Source organism: Mobula birostris, chromosome 10 (assembly GCF_030028105.1).
Source record: "Mobula birostris isolate sMobBir1 chromosome 10, sMobBir1.hap1, whole genome shotgun sequence".
Classification (NCBI taxonomy): Eukaryota; Metazoa; Chordata; class Chondrichthyes; order Myliobatiformes; family Myliobatidae; genus Mobula; species Mobula birostris.
In genome coordinates, this window is record NC_092379.1 from 92,837,094 (window position 1) to 92,854,455 (window position 17,362).

At 42.4% G+C, this 17,362-nt stretch overlaps 1 protein-coding gene across 4 annotated transcripts; it reads left to right on the forward strand.

Annotated features, from left to right (window-relative positions):
• Window positions 1–2,666: 2,666 nt before the first annotated feature.
• LOC140204162 (protein sprouty homolog 2) lies at window positions 2,667–10,055 on the forward strand. 4 transcript variants are annotated; one of them, XM_072270600.1, is made up of 3 exons: window positions 2,667–3,583; window positions 3,779–4,009; window positions 5,438–10,055. In XM_072270600.1, exon 3 carries the CDS (start codon window positions 5,487–5,489, stop codon window positions 6,387–6,389), a length of 903 nt encoding a protein of 300 aa, XP_072126701.1. In that variant the 5' UTR covers window positions 2,667–3,583; window positions 3,779–4,009; window positions 5,438–5,486; the 3' UTR covers window positions 6,390–10,055. The 4 variants fall into 4 exon arrangements, with proteins under 4 accessions (XP_072126701.1, XP_072126702.1, XP_072126700.1 ...); XM_072270601.1 differs by lacking the exon at window positions 3,779–4,009 and having other exon boundaries at window positions 2,667–3,625; XM_072270599.1 differs by lacking the exon at window positions 3,779–4,009 and having other exon boundaries at window positions 2,669–3,583.
• The last annotated feature ends 7,307 nt before the right edge of the window (window positions 10,056–17,362 follow it).

Consider the following 17,362-nt stretch of genomic DNA (forward strand, 5'->3'; position numbering starts at 1 on the left):
TCTGTCAAACAACCTAACACTGAAAAAAATCAGCTAGTTTTTACTGCCTCCAAAATTCTCAGGTTTACAAAAGAATCCTTCATCTCCCAGCTAAAGAAATGCTTTGCTACCTCTAGCAAACCACTCCTCCCACTCTCCCCCACCCCCACACACCACCTTCCATTTACAAAGACATGCTTGATTGCTCATTCACCGAGCAACTCTACCTCCTGAACACACCCCCTCCCCCTTTCCCCCTTTGAGAGAAGCACTCTACACCTGGCAAATCTCTGTTTCACAAAAACTGTCTGAACTCTTTCTAAATCACTCAATTCACAGAAACAACCCCATTCTACCAATTTCGAAAGGTATTCTACTTGCTTCACACATTCAATCCTTTCTAGGTTATTTCCCGCTCACACATCTATCTAGTAATGAAGCGATAATCTTTCTTATCTTTTCCTTTTTGCTTGAAGCTTCAGCTCTTACCTTTGGTTCATTTCAGGGGAACATCTTGAATATGAAGATTATAAAATAATGTTAACAAGTTCCCAGCCAAAATACTTAGACAATAGATTCTACCCATATGATGATAACCCTGTTAGTTTGCGTACTTCTCTTACAAGGAACAATTCAATTTATTTCAAAAGTCCCAATTTATGACCATCAAATTTGTAAAAGAAACATCATCCTCTGTAATGTAAGCATTCCTGGTAGGGGTATCATTTAGACATTTATTTTCCTTACAGTTATCAACATGTGATACTACCAAGTGATTTGCTAGGTAATTTGCAGTGTTAGGTTGCTTGATAGACACAGCAAGAAGTTAAGAGTTGGTAATAGTTATGTACATAGACCAGGATAGACAATAGGCCATTAGTAAAGGTGTGCCAGTTTTAGAGTCCAGAGGTAATTTATTATTGATACCAAATGCCAAAAGTTTATTACCATGATGCAATCAGATCTTCTGGATTTGAAAAGATCATTGTTAGCTATAAGCTGTAAAATAGCACATGTTTGCTTTATGAAAGTGTTTCCATGAGCAAGGTACAAGGAGAGGTGATGGCTGTCTAACAGTACATACCTAGTAGCTTCATCCAATTCATCTGGTTTAGATCTGATGATGATGATGATGCCAAAGGAACTATCCAATAAGCCCTTCTCATTGAAATTTTCCCGACCCAAAATGAGACGGTTTACCACCTCAGCTCCAAGCCCAAGTTACTAGAATTTACTGGTACATTTAGTAATAGACAATACTAGCATAAACAAAATGTTTGCAAAGAAGTTCATTTTAAAAGCACATTGGAATAAAATACAAGGACCAATGTCAGTACATGAAACAGTGGTGTAGTTTAGCAGGAGCGACTAGACTAGATAGGTATTGTGTAGAAAGGTTCATGGATTTTTGCTGGAAAGGCACCTTTAGGGAAGAGAAATACGTGATGCTTTAGTTGGCTCTTGGTCTACAGAGTTGAGAGGCTGTGGGGTGAGGAAAGGGATTAAAAACAAACGGTTTAGGTTTAATTTGACGAGGGAAAACACTGTCAACCAGGTCAGCCCTCTAATTCCTATCCCGGCATAAGATACTGTCCATTTGAGACACACTGGCTGGCAGGCTTGCATTCCTCGGGATAAAAGGGTCTGCGATTTTTGTTTCGGAATTTAAGCCTCCCAGCGTTCGTCTGAGTTCCTGGACTTCAGGGATTCCGATAAATAGGGTCTGCTTGGTTTGAGAGTGACAGATGCACCTGGGCGAGTCTACCAAGTCTCGGGAATCCATCCTTTGCAGCTACTTTTAAGGAAGGTGAAAAACCGTTTGCAAAATCTCAATGTGCGACGTGCGGTCTAAATAGACTTCCCAATGCGAGTAGGTACATTCAGTTAGAAAAAAATGAATATTCAGTTGGAAAAAATGAAGCTAAAACAACGAGCGAGAATGGCAATGCGTTTAGCAAAAGAATTATAGTGCATAGTAATTTAGCTTTAAGTTCCATTTTATATTACTTATTCTATATTATTAATATTTAGTGATAAAGCATTATTAAAGTTCGGGTGTCTTATTATCGTAACAATATTGTTTCGAGCTAAGCAGCACCGGTGCCTTTAAATCGGCGGTTTTACTGGTCTTGCTGGCAGTAAGGAATGCATGATCTACATTCAGGAAAATAAATCATACAAACTACTTAACTAAACAATTTATACAAAACGGTGTAAAGGCAAATTGAAGAGATGGTTGTTCAAAGCACGTGACAACGAGTCTCTTTGGAGGCAAGATTTTGCTCTTTTGTGGTTTTCAGTCACAAGGTCATAGATGAGAGCTTACTGTGCTGTATGAATGCTGAAAGCAATCCAGCTCATGCCAAATCCTGTATGTTTTCGACAAGCGGTTCAAAGGCTTTGTTTACCCCGTGACCTCCCACTAAGTGAGAGACCGAACCAGAGTCCCTCCTCTGTGCCCTGATGTCATATGTTGGGAGATGATTCAGAAGAATGGCCAGGAGAAAACAGGGGTTGTGAATGGCTTCTTACGCCATTCAGTCATCTTCCGCGATAAATCAAACTTTATTGATGTTTCTGGTATACCCCTCTGCTTGCAACCGGGACAAACACCTGTTACAGGTTGCTGTAATTCATATACGGGTTGTCCCTTAGCAGCCGCAAGTCTCCCAACAGGAGTTTAATTATCTTAAACAAACAAACTCGGAGAAAATGAACATAAAGAAAAAGCACCACAGTCTCAGCCTAACAGGTGCCCAGGTTAAAATGCCACTCAAACTGCGCGAACAGGTGGCAGTTTGCTGCTCGGTGACAGGGAATCAGACCTGAGGAGAGTCGAGACACTATCTTCAGTCCTGTCATCCCCCCTCTCTCTGAGATTACCTTGGTGGTTTTAAAAGCATCGGTAATGGCTTTCTATGGATCGAAAATATGAATCAATATTTTCAGAAATGCTTGCCTTCTTCCCAAGTATAAGCAGCATGTCCGCTCTGCCTCTGCCATCGCCTTGTCTTTTCTTTTGCATAAAGATCCTATGAATCTCCGCGGGAGAACATGTTAATCTGAGGGTGTTTCCCGTGTGGAGACTCGCAGTGCGCGAAACATTTGGGGTAGGTTTAAAAACTTCGACTCGCAATTCAAAGGTTGCGAGGAGTATATTTGCTCCGTCAGTGACGATTATTTAACAAGCTCGCTTTAAATAGTTTTTCAGCTTCACCAATGGCCCACGACCGGATGCGGAGAAGCCTTTGGGACGGCAAATGGCCTATTCAGTTTCACGTGGATGACGCCATTTAGCCATTAGCTATAACCGGACAAATCACTGCATACTGAAGAGAGTGTGGAGTCGGGACGGTGCTGTTTGTTTGGGGGAAAAAAATCATCGTCTGTTGGTGTGAAGTGCATCTGAGTCACTCGCAGAGCTGCTGCAGATTCGGGAGGGGTATGCTTCGCCGATAGACTCTGACAGCCCAGGACACAGCGCCCTTCACTCTAGGAGCTTGTCATTGATCGGATACTCACTGCACTTGAAGCACAGCAGACAAGGTTACTGCCACAGTTCACCCGGCAGCATCGCAAAGGAACAACCGACATCTTTGGCGAGGTGAGGGACCTGCACGCCGGTTTACAATACAACATGGCTTGCGTATGTGTGTATATATTCGTTATTTATTCTATTTTGTCGTGTCTGTACACTTAATGCGCCAGACTTGAGCTGGTTTTCTGCACAAGGTTTAACACTAATTTCAAACAAATGCCAAGATCTTTCCGACCATTGATCACTTATCTGTTAACACAGGGGACTGACTGCATTAAACTCGACCCGGCCGCAGCATACTGTTACTGGTGTGAAGGGAGGTGGAGGAGATGATATTTAATATCGATCAAAACCTAAGAGCAGCCTTATTTTACTGTAACTACTTGAGAAACGGATCCTGCCCTATCCGTTAAAGACCGAAAGGCAGTCTGTAAAGTTCACTGCCTCTGGCTATCGAACACAGACCGGGGCAGTCTTCATATGAATTTTATGGTAAATGCGTAACCCCTTAACTGGGGGGGGGGGCATTGTTTTTCTTAAACATATTTATTGGACAACTACTTTTATACATTTGTTTGCATTTCAGTGTCTGCGACTTCATTTGGATTTTTAATTCCCACCGACGAATCTCTAACCGGGGAGTGCCCTGAACATTAAGTGTGCCCGGAGTTAGGTGGGATGGGGTGGGACCCGGAGGGTTGATTTATGTGAAAGGCTGGCGGAGAACTCGCTCTGCTACAAGTGGTCCGAGTGCAGAAGAGAATGGGTGGTTCTGCATGTGTTTACAGCGTAGCCTGGTTAGTGCGTAGCGCTGTCTAATAGCCCCGTCCAGTATTTGACTTTTCCCGTGTAGTATCTATTTCATGCCAACTTGCTGTATCGGATTCGACACATCCGGAAATGCAAACACCCTACCATTCAATAGCAATTGGAAGAGTATGGAGCTCCGCTAGGTCCCGCTCTTTGCTCTTCATCTCCGCTTCAGTATCGTCCCAACTGTCCATGCAGCCAGCATTCTCCTGCGTGTAGCACAGTGAATATGGTTAGACATTTCAGCACTTTGACTACAGCCGAGAGTGGGGACTATTTCTAGGAAGTGGGTAAACTCAGTCACGCTGGGAGAAGAATGTAGAATTGAATCTTGTTTTGTAATCCGGACTGCTACACAGTGTCACGATTTTGAATTTGCAACAGATGGTTTGCATTCAACTGTGCGTTGTCGGGCTATAGCACGTGTAAAATACCATTAGCTTTTGACGCGGCGTATTTCTAAGTTATCTCTGAGTGAATGGGGACGGGTAGGTAGGTGTGAAGACGGGATGTGCGAGGAGTCACTCGGCCGATGGACAGCAACGTTTCTTTGGCTTTTAGCAGTGACTGAAAGGGAAAAGTGGATTGGAGCAGGGAAGTAAAGATGAATCCATTTTCGGAGAGTCTGCGTGTGTGAACAGTGAGCCGGAGTTCAGTGTGCTTTTTATTGGTCCTGCTGAATGTGTAAATGAAACCGGGTGCTGCTTTAGGATGAACGGAGGTAGTCCTAGACCTGGAAAGAGATGTTTTACCAATCCGACTGTTTCACACGACACTGCAAATTTCTTATGCTGAAAATGGATATGAAATCCAGACACTGTGTATGATACCTGTCATGTCTTGCACGAGATTGAATCGCCTATTTGTTTTAAATATTTTCTCCCTTCTTCCAACCTTAAGGACTCGAAGGCTGGATGTTGACAATCTGCCGGGCGCGATGTTTGGATCAGGTGGTGGAGGCTAGGTTGGGAAGGGTAATGTGGTTTTCTGGATGGGTATGGTAGGAAAGGAGGGCCCCCAGACGCCAGGACATGAGGGCGGAGGGCGGGTCCGTTGCAGTGTGTGAGTGCTCTCTTCCTGACATTTCTCTCCGTCCTGTCTTCGCCACAGGTCTGACCGATGTGCAGCCAGCCCACGGGCCTGCACCGGTCGCAGTCCGATGGAAGCCCCAGCGCACGTGGAGTCCCCCCTCTCTCTCCAGCTCGCTCACGACAGGGGACGACTGCGGATTGATCCTGACCCGGGAGAGATGCAGGCTCCGGTGCTCTCCATCGATCAGATCCGGGCCATCCGAGCCAACAACGACTACGTGGAAAGGCCCATGGTCCTCAGTGCGAAGGTCGCGACCAGCAGCCCGTCTAGCACGGCGCAGAAGTGGGAACGGACAACGGAGCTGAGCCTGGGCGTGGAACTACGCTCCTCGACTCAGCTCCATCAGCAGGTGCAGCAACACTTGAGCAGATCTACCAGTACTGTCAGTTCAGCGTCCCGCAGCAGCACCACCTCCGAACAGAGACTGCTGGTTAGCGTGAGCTCATCCCCTTCTGCCCAAGGAATTGTCAGGGCACAGCCCAAGGCTGACCTCAAACCCGACTTTAACAAGACTCTGGGCGGCGAGGATTGGAGCCAACACTCACTGCGGTGCGAGGAATGCGGGAAGTGCAAGTGCGGCTCCTGCACAGCCCCGAGGACTCTGCCTTCGTGCTGGCTCTGTGACCAGAGGTGCCTTTGCTCATTCCAGAGCGCCCTAGATTACGGCACGTGTGTATGTTGTGTCAAGGGCCTCTTCTACCATTGTTCAAACGACGACGAGGACAACTGTGCGGACAATCCGTGCTCCTGCAGCCAAGGCCATTGCTGCGCTCGTTGGACCGCCATGAGCCTCATCTCCATCTTCTTGCCCTGCTTATGGTGCTATTTGCCGGCTAAAGGATGCCTCCGGGTCTGCCAGGGATGTTATGACGGCGTCAAGAGGCCGGGCTGCAGGTGCAAGAACTCCAATACCGTGTGCAGGAAGGTTTCGAAGGCACCTTGTCCTAAAACCTTCGAGAAACCCTTATGACCAAGACACCGCTTCTACCGTGAACAATGTTAACCCTGTGGATGTTCAGAAAGCACACCTCCAAAGCTTTCTTCACTCACCGTAGAGATTTCCAAGAGAGATTGAATTACTTCTGGCGCCGAGACTACCCCACCACGTGTGTGCGCGCAAGAAGGGAGAAGAGAGTGGAGAGAAGGCTCTCAGCGAGATGTTTGTACAGAGCATCTTCCTGAAAATCTAATGGTTCTATGATTATCTTGGAGTTTGAGCGATTATAATCTACCCAGGGAATCGGGACCATCTATCTTCCATGTTAAGCACCTTCTTGTGGGTTCTCCCTGTGTTTGTGGCAGGTCAGACCGTTCCTCTTGTGGCTGAATGGCTGGAAAAACCCGGCGTCGAGTTTCAGTACACCAACCGAAAGAAATTAAGTGTTCCTTCTCCGTCGCCCACCTACCCTGTCCCCAACCCTCGCTCTGAAGGGTGCCCACCAGTATTTGATGGGGTTCCATCCCGGAGGTCCCAAGACTTGGAGGTGGGCAGAAGTTGTTTCTTCTTTCTCACTTCCACTGTGGAGACCTCGGAACTGAGCCCATTTGCTGGTGGATCTGTCTTTGGTAAACCACTCAGTTTATGGGAAAACCATGCAACTCGTCTTCCGTCAGCGCATTAAATATTTATTGCTTGGCTAGAAATGCGATATAGTCCATTGATAATATATTCTCCCTCTCCTCAATCACAGATACAATTATTTATGTATTTTGCTGTCAGTTACTCACGCAGATCGGTTACGGGAGGGACAAAGTTTGAAACCGTTTTGATTCTTTGTCGATTCATATGTATTCGAAGGGTGATGGTTGGGCCGTGATTCTTTGTGTTTGCTAACTATAGTGGGCTGCTATTCATATTCAGTGGATTTGTGCTTTTTAAAGGAAACACATTGTTACGCAGGGGCTAAATATGGATTGCAACATGTTGGAAGTTTGACATTGTGTGTGCAATGGGTGGGTTGAGAGTTGGGCTGGGACACTTGTGGCGAAGAAGTAGGATTTATCAGTGTTACCGCAAACTTTTTTTTACTTTGAAGTATACCGTTACATAATGCGTGTAATTCTTCTCTAGCTCCCGAAATAGGGCTCCCTTACTGGGAAGGAACGCGTGCTGAAATGGTCTGGGTCCTTTTAGGATGGTAAAGTGCGGCTTAAACGACATTTGGCACTAAAGTTATTGCGCCACATGTTGACAAATACATGTTGGCAAATGTCATTTCCGCTGTACAAAATGGCTTCGTTTCGGGGTGGCGACGTGAGCCCCTGGGGACTTCAGTTCAGCCGTGTTCAGCGGCGGACTGTTAAGCAACATCCCACCCCGGAATAAGATATCTCGTTAAAACACGCCAGCCTACTGTCTGTAATTCTGCCGACAAGTGTATAAATTATTCCATGTAGATATGAACCTATTATTATCTGGTTCTGTCTTTTAACGCAATCCCCCTCCTAAGGTTCCGCCAAACACTACACTTCATCCCATCTTTCACGAAATTTTAGTTACACTAGTTATGTTATTAAATAATTAGTTGTAAGACTATCTGCTTCATCACCCCCCAAGGGGGCTAAAATTAATCACTTAAAACAGCCATTGCAGAGTTACAACATCGGTTTAACATTATCCTCGTAGAATTCCAGTCAGTGTGACTCTTAAATTGCAACATTGGTATAGGAAACTAGAGATTGTAAATGTTTCTTCTGTATTTTTTTTTCCATATCGAGATAAATCGAATTTGACTCTTGGCCAGTAATTCTGCATTTCAGAAGGGCATCGTCCCCACTTTTAGGCTTGTATTCTTTCTAGTCTATTTGTCTGACCGATAATTTACAATTAGTAAGTTTACTACTTTTTTTCCTAAATTGCCAAGTCTGAAAGATAAGGAATAGAACGGTCAACTCTGTGGCATGGTGGCCTTGCATGGGGCTCTATCCAAGTCCAATAAGATTTCATTACGTGAAGTAAAACTCGGGGTTTCCTTTGTAATATAATATTACCATACTCGAAATACAGCCTGTCTTCTCAAAGGAAGGCGCAAACCTTATGGACCAGGGTTGCTTGTCAACCGGAATGGTTTTCCTTAGGACTTTAAACGTTCCAGGAGAGTGGAATCGATCGAAAGGTAAGAGAGCCGAGGTTGTACAACCTCCGCTGACCTTTCTTTCATTAACCCTGGCGGGGCGTGAGTTGGAGGCTGGGGGAATCTCTTGGTTAAAAAGGGCAGCCATGATTATCCAGGATCCTCCTGGCTGCCAAGGCACCGGCAATCGAAAAAACAAATGTAGAAAGGGAAGCCTCGTCATAGTAGTTGCGGAGAAGCATTGGGACTTCCAGTACAACGAGGATATCGTTTTAGGGATTATACTTGAATGGTCTGTGACTATTCCAATTAGTTATTATAGAGCGGCTACTAAATAATTCAAAACCCAAATCCTTTCGGCTATCCCAAGGGATGGTCTGCCCTTTTAGAGTGACGTCTGCGGTAAGAACAGTAAAAGTATATATAAGAATTGCAACCCTCTCGCCCTGTAGTATCTCTGATCAAAACGGTTTCTTAAATTATGTATTTGTATCTTAAGCATGTAAGTTGTTGGGTCATCGACATTTGTGCAAATTGAAACTGTAATGATGGTTACATTTATAATGCAAACTGACCCATATTGAGCATAGTGGCCAGGGAATGATTTATTACATAATGGACGGTAGGTCATGGTTTTCCTGGAAGCTACTTTCCTTTTTCCAAAAATACTTCCCTACTTCCCTCCCCCCCCCCAAACTTTGCAAATTTGCAACATGGGACATTCATTCACTGTAACTAGCACATAATTGAATTTTCTTACAAGATTTGCATTATGTCAACATGGTTTTCCTAGAAGCTGTTTGGCAATCTGAAAAAAAATCAGGAGACAAACTGGTGTTTTTGTAAAAGTCGGTGTGTGTTTAACAATTATGCAGCGGAGCGGGCTCAGCCCGCTACCCAACAATCATTACCTGAGAGGACTGTAATCAGTTTGAATAAGCCATACTGAACCTGTTGGGATCCGGAAGAGAACAACTTTATTTTGGACTATGATGCAGTGACACTTTATTGCCTGGATGTCTGGAGCACGTGTCGGATCACAGTTCAGCGTACAATCTGGACCTTGATGAAATCAGAAGAAACACGGGCACGTTTCGAAGAGATCTAACCAGACGTCACGTTCACGAGCATTTTCTTGCTTTCTTTGGGTTGTGAACACGGCAAGAGCCTGCTCTTTGTTATAGTTACTTTCATATATTTTTCTATATACAATATTATTAATACTGTGAATGGTGCCATATGAAGGAAGAACTCCAGTTATTGGTACATTGTACATTCAGGTGAATGTCCGACTCCGTCTCCCGCTAACATCAGGCTCTATTACCCTATATACAAAATCCAGTTATTGCAATGCTTAGGTACAATTGGCTTCCTGTATATCAATCAAAAGTTACGGATTCTTTTATGTTTTACCATTATGTTGATTAGTCTGAATATTTATTTGAAGTTTTATTTTATAAGATATTTATTTAAACACAACACCCTTTAGAAAAAAATTACTGTACGGAACTTGCTGCAAAAATGTAAGGGTGGCACTACAGAGCTGAATAAAGGTATAAAATAGAAATATATTAATTTTCAAATTAAAGTGTTTTGTTTGTTTTATTCTGCTGCTGCTGCAATAAAACTAGCCTTTCTTTGCTATTCGTGGTCCAAAGCACCGGGACTGTATCTTCCCATTTTGGGATATTAAAATTCAGAATCCCAGAGATTTCTTCATTGGGGAAGTACAAATGGCTTTTTTTTCATGCATTTTACATATTTTCTTGTGTGTGGAGAAGTCTGCTGAAACAATAGCTTTGGTTGATCAAAATGTTAAGTAGGCCAAGAAGGCTAAGTACCGAACTGACTTGTGTTATGCATCCTTAATTGTGCAAAGTTGTGATGGTCTTCATTCTGAATCACAGCAATGCCAAAACTATTGTTATTTTTCTTTAGATGAAGGTTTTTGTCCCAATCATGATAAAGAAATAACGCATTCAAAGAATGAATGATTTATGTATACACTGATATCCTAATGACTTTGCTGATTTTACCCCTCTCAATGGAAGATGCTGGAGGTGGTATTGAAATAAACATGTTGAGTTATACATTACATCCTGTAGATAATATAACAGCCTCTGGGTGCCACTGGTGGAGGTCAATTATGGAGTCCAATATCAAGGTCACTGACCATTGGGAATAGAAACTAGCAATATCTGTAATTAAACACCTATTTCAGAAAATGATTTTTGGCCCAGCTCAAGAGGTAGTGTGTGTGCGTGTGTGTGTGTGTGTGTCTCTCTCTTTCTTTTCCTGGTGACAAAATCATATAGACTTTTACATATAGATTTTAGAAGCACTTAATAGTGGATTTATGCAGTTGATTACTCAATCAAAATTGAAAACACACAAATATAAAAATAACAGTGACGCTTCCTTTTCATTGCTCTAACATGTGTCCAAGCTCATTCACTGAGCACAAGTCTTTTTTATCACATCACATGATCAATTCTGACAGTTCAATTTGTGCCCTGTGGACTTGAGATTTAAAGATGCTCAGAACTCCTCTAGTTTTGTTTTTCAAGAATTATGCCAGATGGGACATTGTCCTTTGTTACGAGGTATGCTTTTAGCATTCTTCCACAATGAACAGACCTTTAATTAGCCAGTATTTAATTTAATTTAAGAAAATGCATCACTTACCCACGCTGTTGTGACTAAAATCTTACGACACTATACTCCTCTGCTTAACTGAATTATTTACAGCATGAAAAACAGTATACCGATTAGAAAGAAGAAACGTTTCTTTATCCCAGGATATCCTTATTTGAATAATGTTCGCCAAATTTGTTTGTCAATCACCAGCTGTGCAAATTTTGGATCTAGGATATACGTACTTTGAAGCAATATTTTCATCAAGCTGTTTGTAGAGGCTTTGACTCTTCATTCATCACCACAGCTATAGACAATAATCTGTTTAATCACAACCTCCTCCCTATGGTAGATGCTCTAGTACTCAATAGAACTGCTTCTTATACTCTGGTTGGTTTCACTCAGATATACCTAATGTTTCTGTTTTCTTAGCTCTAATTGACACATACATGAATAGATGTGGCAGGTAAACTGTTTTAAAATTTGCTACCTGCCTCAATTGCCTAAGGAGCCAACAGACCCCAGCAGATAGGTCAAAACTGCTCAGTGTAACAACGACATCCTAAAATGTAAAGACAGCCCTTGGCTTTCTTTTACCCTACTGCAAGCTACCTTCAAAATCCTTCTCTGTCATTTATATTTACCAAGCTTGCCTCCAATGAGAAGTTCTCATCGATTCCCTTAGTGCTAAGAATAGATCATCCAAATGCATACTGGTGTAAAGCTTCTTTAAGAGACTTACCTTCCATTACCTTTGTTTTAGCTTCATTCTTAATTTCCGTATTCCTCCAGTTTCCACTCTTTCCTCCCATGCCATCACTGAGCTCATCATGTCCATTCAAACAACACACTGCTGCTTAAACCTAATCCTACTAAACCATCAGGTGTCTCCTCCTCTTCTTGGCTCTTCTGTCAGCTAATGTTAATGGTTCTCTTTCTCTGGGTACTGTCCTCCCCAAACATTTCACTCCCTGAAAGAAACTTTACCTCCCAATCACTTTGCAAGCTGTTACTCTAATTCGGAGATCTCTTCCCTCTTCAGTTCCTTAATATAATGCCACACCCATCTTTCCCTCCTAATATCCTATACGTTATGGAACTGAGTGTCATCAGAATCATGAATGATCTTCTTCAGGACCAAGCAATGGTAAGATACCTTCTGACCCTATTGTACATGGGTAACAATGCCATTCTTTTCCCATGATTCTGACCATTGACCAAATAGGTGAGGTTTCATGCATCTGCTTTGATTCCCTGCATTCATACTCAGTACGACGTAACTTTCTGCCACTGCATCACGACCACTGAGTCCCAAACAAATCTACCCTTGGCCTTCTATCTCATATGCATATACCACTCTTTCATTGTATCATCCAAATGCACGGACAGTTTCCACATATACCCTGACAATTCAAGTTTATTTTCATGTGCACAAGTACAGATATGTACTGGTGCAATGAAAAACTTGTAAGACTCAGTTGCAATGTATCAGAATCAAAATCAGAGTCAGGTTTATTAGCACCAGCCCAGGTTCTGTAACTTCTCAATCAGGATTGTGAGAATGATGGCATTAAATGCTGAGCTATTGTCGATGAACAGCATCCTGACATAGGTGTTTGTGTTGTCCAAGGCCATGTGAAAAGCCATTCCCACTCTTGACTCACTGTCATTGATTTGTTATAATTCAATATCTATTACTAAATGCAAGAAAGGTTCCACTAAATAAAAGTTAGAAAGACTAAAACTATTTGGTTTTCACCATTAACTCTTAACCATTTATATCTCTGCTGGATGACTGAGGGTGAACCAGATTGGCGTAATGTTTGAAATCTAGCTGAGCTTGTAAATCATACACTCACACCATCAGTAAGAATATTTATTTCATCTCTGTAGAATTATTTGTTTGCATGAACTGACAAGTGTTAAAACTTATATTTATGCCTTTGCTGCCTGTGAACTTCATAATTAAACTTCAGTCCTGGCCAATCTTCCTTGTTCTCCTTCCTGTAAAAATAAGGCTGCACAAATATATATCCTAACCCTCACTAATACTCCAGCTGTTGAAGCATCATCCCTCTTCTCACTCGCCCTGCTTTTGCTCCCAGCTATGCAATTGCTGAATTTTAAAATTTGCAGTCTTCTCCAACTCTCCAAGATACATGCACCTTTAGTCCATCAGCTGATCATCACCAGGTTTAAGTTTTATGTGATGAGAGGTTATGCCTACGTTTGCAAACTATGACTTCCTTCCTAAAACTTTCCACCTTCCTACTTTCTTCCTTTAAGGTTCTCTTTTAAAGTTACGTCTTTAACCCCTGATGCCAATGTTATGTTTGTTGACATTCCTGAAAGATTTATTCAGAGATTCTAATTTTGCATGACCAAAACACGTTTTTATTATTATTTCAGATTAATACATAATTACATAATTATGTATTACATAATAATTAGGCATTGAAATGCTACATTCAGTATTCAGGAAATTCGTTAGTTTAAGGCAACCAAACAGTTAAAACGTTGTTAGCACATGAACTGTATAATGAACTTATGGAAAAATGTCTTTGTGTGCCGGATACTTGCCTACTGTGCCAGAGATGTAATTCAGCACTGGAGCTCAATTACAGTTCTCTTGTCAAATTGTAACAATAACTGCAAGGCATCAGATATGAATTTGGATTTGGCTCAGCCAAGCACTCAGACAGTTGGCAAGGCAAAAGATGGACTACAGCAACGTAAGCTTATCTCTGAATGGCCTGGACAAACAACCGGTGCCAGAAATTGAGAACAGAGTTTACAATCTTGCATTTTTATTTCCTTTTTTCTACAACAATATGTAGAGTCTATATTATTGAATATGAAGATGAGACCTCGTACCTAGACAGCCATTAGGCACTAAGCTGTTAGGCAAGGGAAGTGAATTTTTTGAGAAATTATGTTGTATTATAGCAGGTGAGTTTAAAAAGCAAGGGAGAAAAAAGAAATTCATTCAAGTTTCTACTGTTAGAGTAAAGAGGCAGCCTGCTGCTGACAGCTGCTCACTTCTCAGAGGAAGATGATGAGGGATCTGATCCTATTTTAAGCCAAGGATGCTTTAAATTTTAATTTCCATACACTGTTTCTCCTCCCTACATAATCTTCATTATTTTTCTGACAGCAATGATCCAAAGTGTAGCAAGGTTCTATAGATGTGCAAAGTGCACAGTAACTCAGCCAAACGTCCCTTTTCATGGGTTAAACTGGAGAACACGTATTGCAAGATTTTTGCTTGTGTGGTTATTCATGTCCTGTCCTCATCTAAATCCTCTGCATATGTACATTCTGGTAATGAATATGTTACTAGAATGTACACATAAAGACGTCAATGGTTACAGGAAGAAGGCAGGAGAATGGGATTGAGAGGGATAATAAATCAGCCGTGATAGAACAGCAGAGCAGACTTGAAGGGCCAAGTGGCCTAATTCTGCTCCTATGTCTCTGCCAGACGAGCTACATCTTTTTTACATTCGATTCAATGTTGCCAGTACTGAGCCCCTGAGGAGACCTGCAGATGATGCGACCTGCAGCTTGGTCATCTCTGAGGCCGAAGTACGCAGGTGTTTCCAATGAGTCGACAGTCACGAGGCCGCAGGACCGGACGTCATCCAGAGCGTATGCTCAGGATGTGCGTGGCATTATCGGGAGGTGTATTTATAGACATTTTTAATCTCTCCGTCTCCCAGTATAGAGTGCTCTCCTGCTTCAAAACGTCCACCATTGTCCCTGTACCTAAAAAGACCAATGTAACATCCCCTCAATAATAAGCAAATGATTTGATAGGCTGGTCAACTACTACATCCACAGCATGCCCACCCAAACTGGACCTTCTACTATTCGCCTACCGACACAACTGATTGACAGATGATGCAACAGCCACAGCTCTACCCACTGTCCCTACACACCTGGAGAAGGGGGATGCTTACGTGAGAATGCTGTTCTTCCTCTACAGTTCAGCATTCAACACCATAATTCCCTCCAGGCTCGACAACAAGCTCAGAGAACTCGGCTTTCACCCTGCCTTGTGTAGCTGGATTCTGGACTTCCTGTCAGATCTTCGACAGGTGGTAAGAGTGGGCTCCCTCACCTCTGCCCCTCTGACCCTCAACACAGGTGCCCCTCAGGGTAGAGTACTAAGCCCCCTCCTATACTCTCTATATACCCATGACTGTGTCGCCACCTACAGCTACAATCTGCTAATTAAATTTGCTGACGACCCTACACTGACTGGGCTAATCTCAAATAATAATGAGGCAGCCTACAGAGAAGAATGCATCACCCTGACACAGTGGTGTCAAGAAAACAACCTCTCCCTCAATGTCACAAAAACAAAGGAGCTGTTTGTGGACTACAGAAGGATTGGAGACAGGCTAACACCTATAGACATCAATGGATCTGGGGTTGAGAGGATGAACAGCTTTATGTTCCTCGGCATAAACATCACCAAGGATATCACGTGGTCTGTACATATCGGCTATGCAGTGAAAAAGACAAAACAGTGCATTTTTTCATCTCAGAGGGTTGAAGAGGTTTGGTATGGGCCCCCAAATTTTAAGAACTTTCTATAGGGGCACAACTGAGAGCATCCTGACTGGATGCATCATTGCCTGGTATGGGAACTGTACTTCCCTCAATCGCAGGACTCTGCAGAAAGAGGTGCAGACAGCCAGCGCATGTGTAGATGTGAACTTCTCACTATTCAGAGCATTTACAAAGACAGGTGTGTAAAGGGCCTGAAGGATCATTAGAGACCCGAGTCACCCCAACCACAAACTGTTCCAGCTACTACCATCCGGGAAACGGTACCACAGCACAAAAGCCAGGACCAACAGGCTCCGGGACAGCTTCTTCCACCAGACCATCGGACTGCTTAATTCATGCTGACAGAACTGTATTTCTATGTTATATTGACTGTCCTGTTGTACGTAATATTTATTATAAATTACTATAACTGCATATTGCACATTTAGACAGAGACGTAATGTAAAGATTTTTACTCCTCACGTATATGAAGGATGTAAGTGATAAAGTCAATTCAATTCAATTCAATTCTGGCCTTATGGTTACCAAATATGAATGGAATCTGCTTTTTGGAGTACTTGTCCTATCGCATCCCTGGCTGCAACCAACTAACTTGTATAGGTGGTGATCAAACCCTATAGTTTCTTATTGTTGATTGCCATAATACACAACATATTTGTTTGCTGTAATCCAAATTTCCCACAGAAATTTTTAAATCATGATCTGAGCTTTTAATTATAATTTTACCATCTAGCATATACCTCTGGACTGTCCTCCAAAAACTATTCACCTGTGTTTTCCCTTTAAACCAAACCATTCATCTGAACCTGTCATCAGTTATGTCCTTAATTTCTTTAAGTTTTACCCTTTCTTTTGAAGCATCCTTATATGTTCCTTACATTAGGAAGGCTGTGAATCACTATACAAGTCAAACCAAGGGAACAGGACCTACTGCTTTTCTATTGTGGTGTACCTATTCTTATTCTATTATAATCCAAATGAAATCTTTGATTAAATTTCAGTCAGAAACTCATTTATTGTTATTTGTCATTCTGAAAGCTAAATGTCTCCTGTGCTGTTGCTCACATGAAATGGATGGCATAATTTTTTTGTTTCGTGTTAACTTCAACACATCAGGATCAGGATTCTAACAGCAGTTGTGGACTTAAAATCTATTTTTCTGTCAGTATTTAATAGAAACTTTAAATTATTGGTGAAGGTAACTTTTAATTAGGAAATTAGCTTGCTTCTTTTTTAACTGGCACTGGCCCAATGGGCTGAATGGCCTCCTTCTGTGGAATAACTTGTTAATGAGATCCTGAGATGCTGCTCCTCGATATTTTATTTCCTCGCCCCAGCAGCACTCTCTCCTCATCTTCCAACCCCGAAGCTCAACAAATGCTTGAATAAATATAGCACATTTCTAAATTTGACTCTCTTGTAGATTGAGTGCTGAGTGTTTCTTTCACCAATTTCAGATCATTACCACTACTTCCATTTTAATTTTGGAGCACAATTGCCATTGACCTGCTGTTGCCACTTATGCCTTCCTTGCAACCAGCTTTTTTTTTTTGTTTTGGGCCCAAGTACCACCCTTTTGAGCCTTGAGTTTGGGGTCCTGTCATTGAGTAGTCCAGGGGTCGATGCCAAAGATCAAAGGTTGATTTGAAGTCCAGAAGTT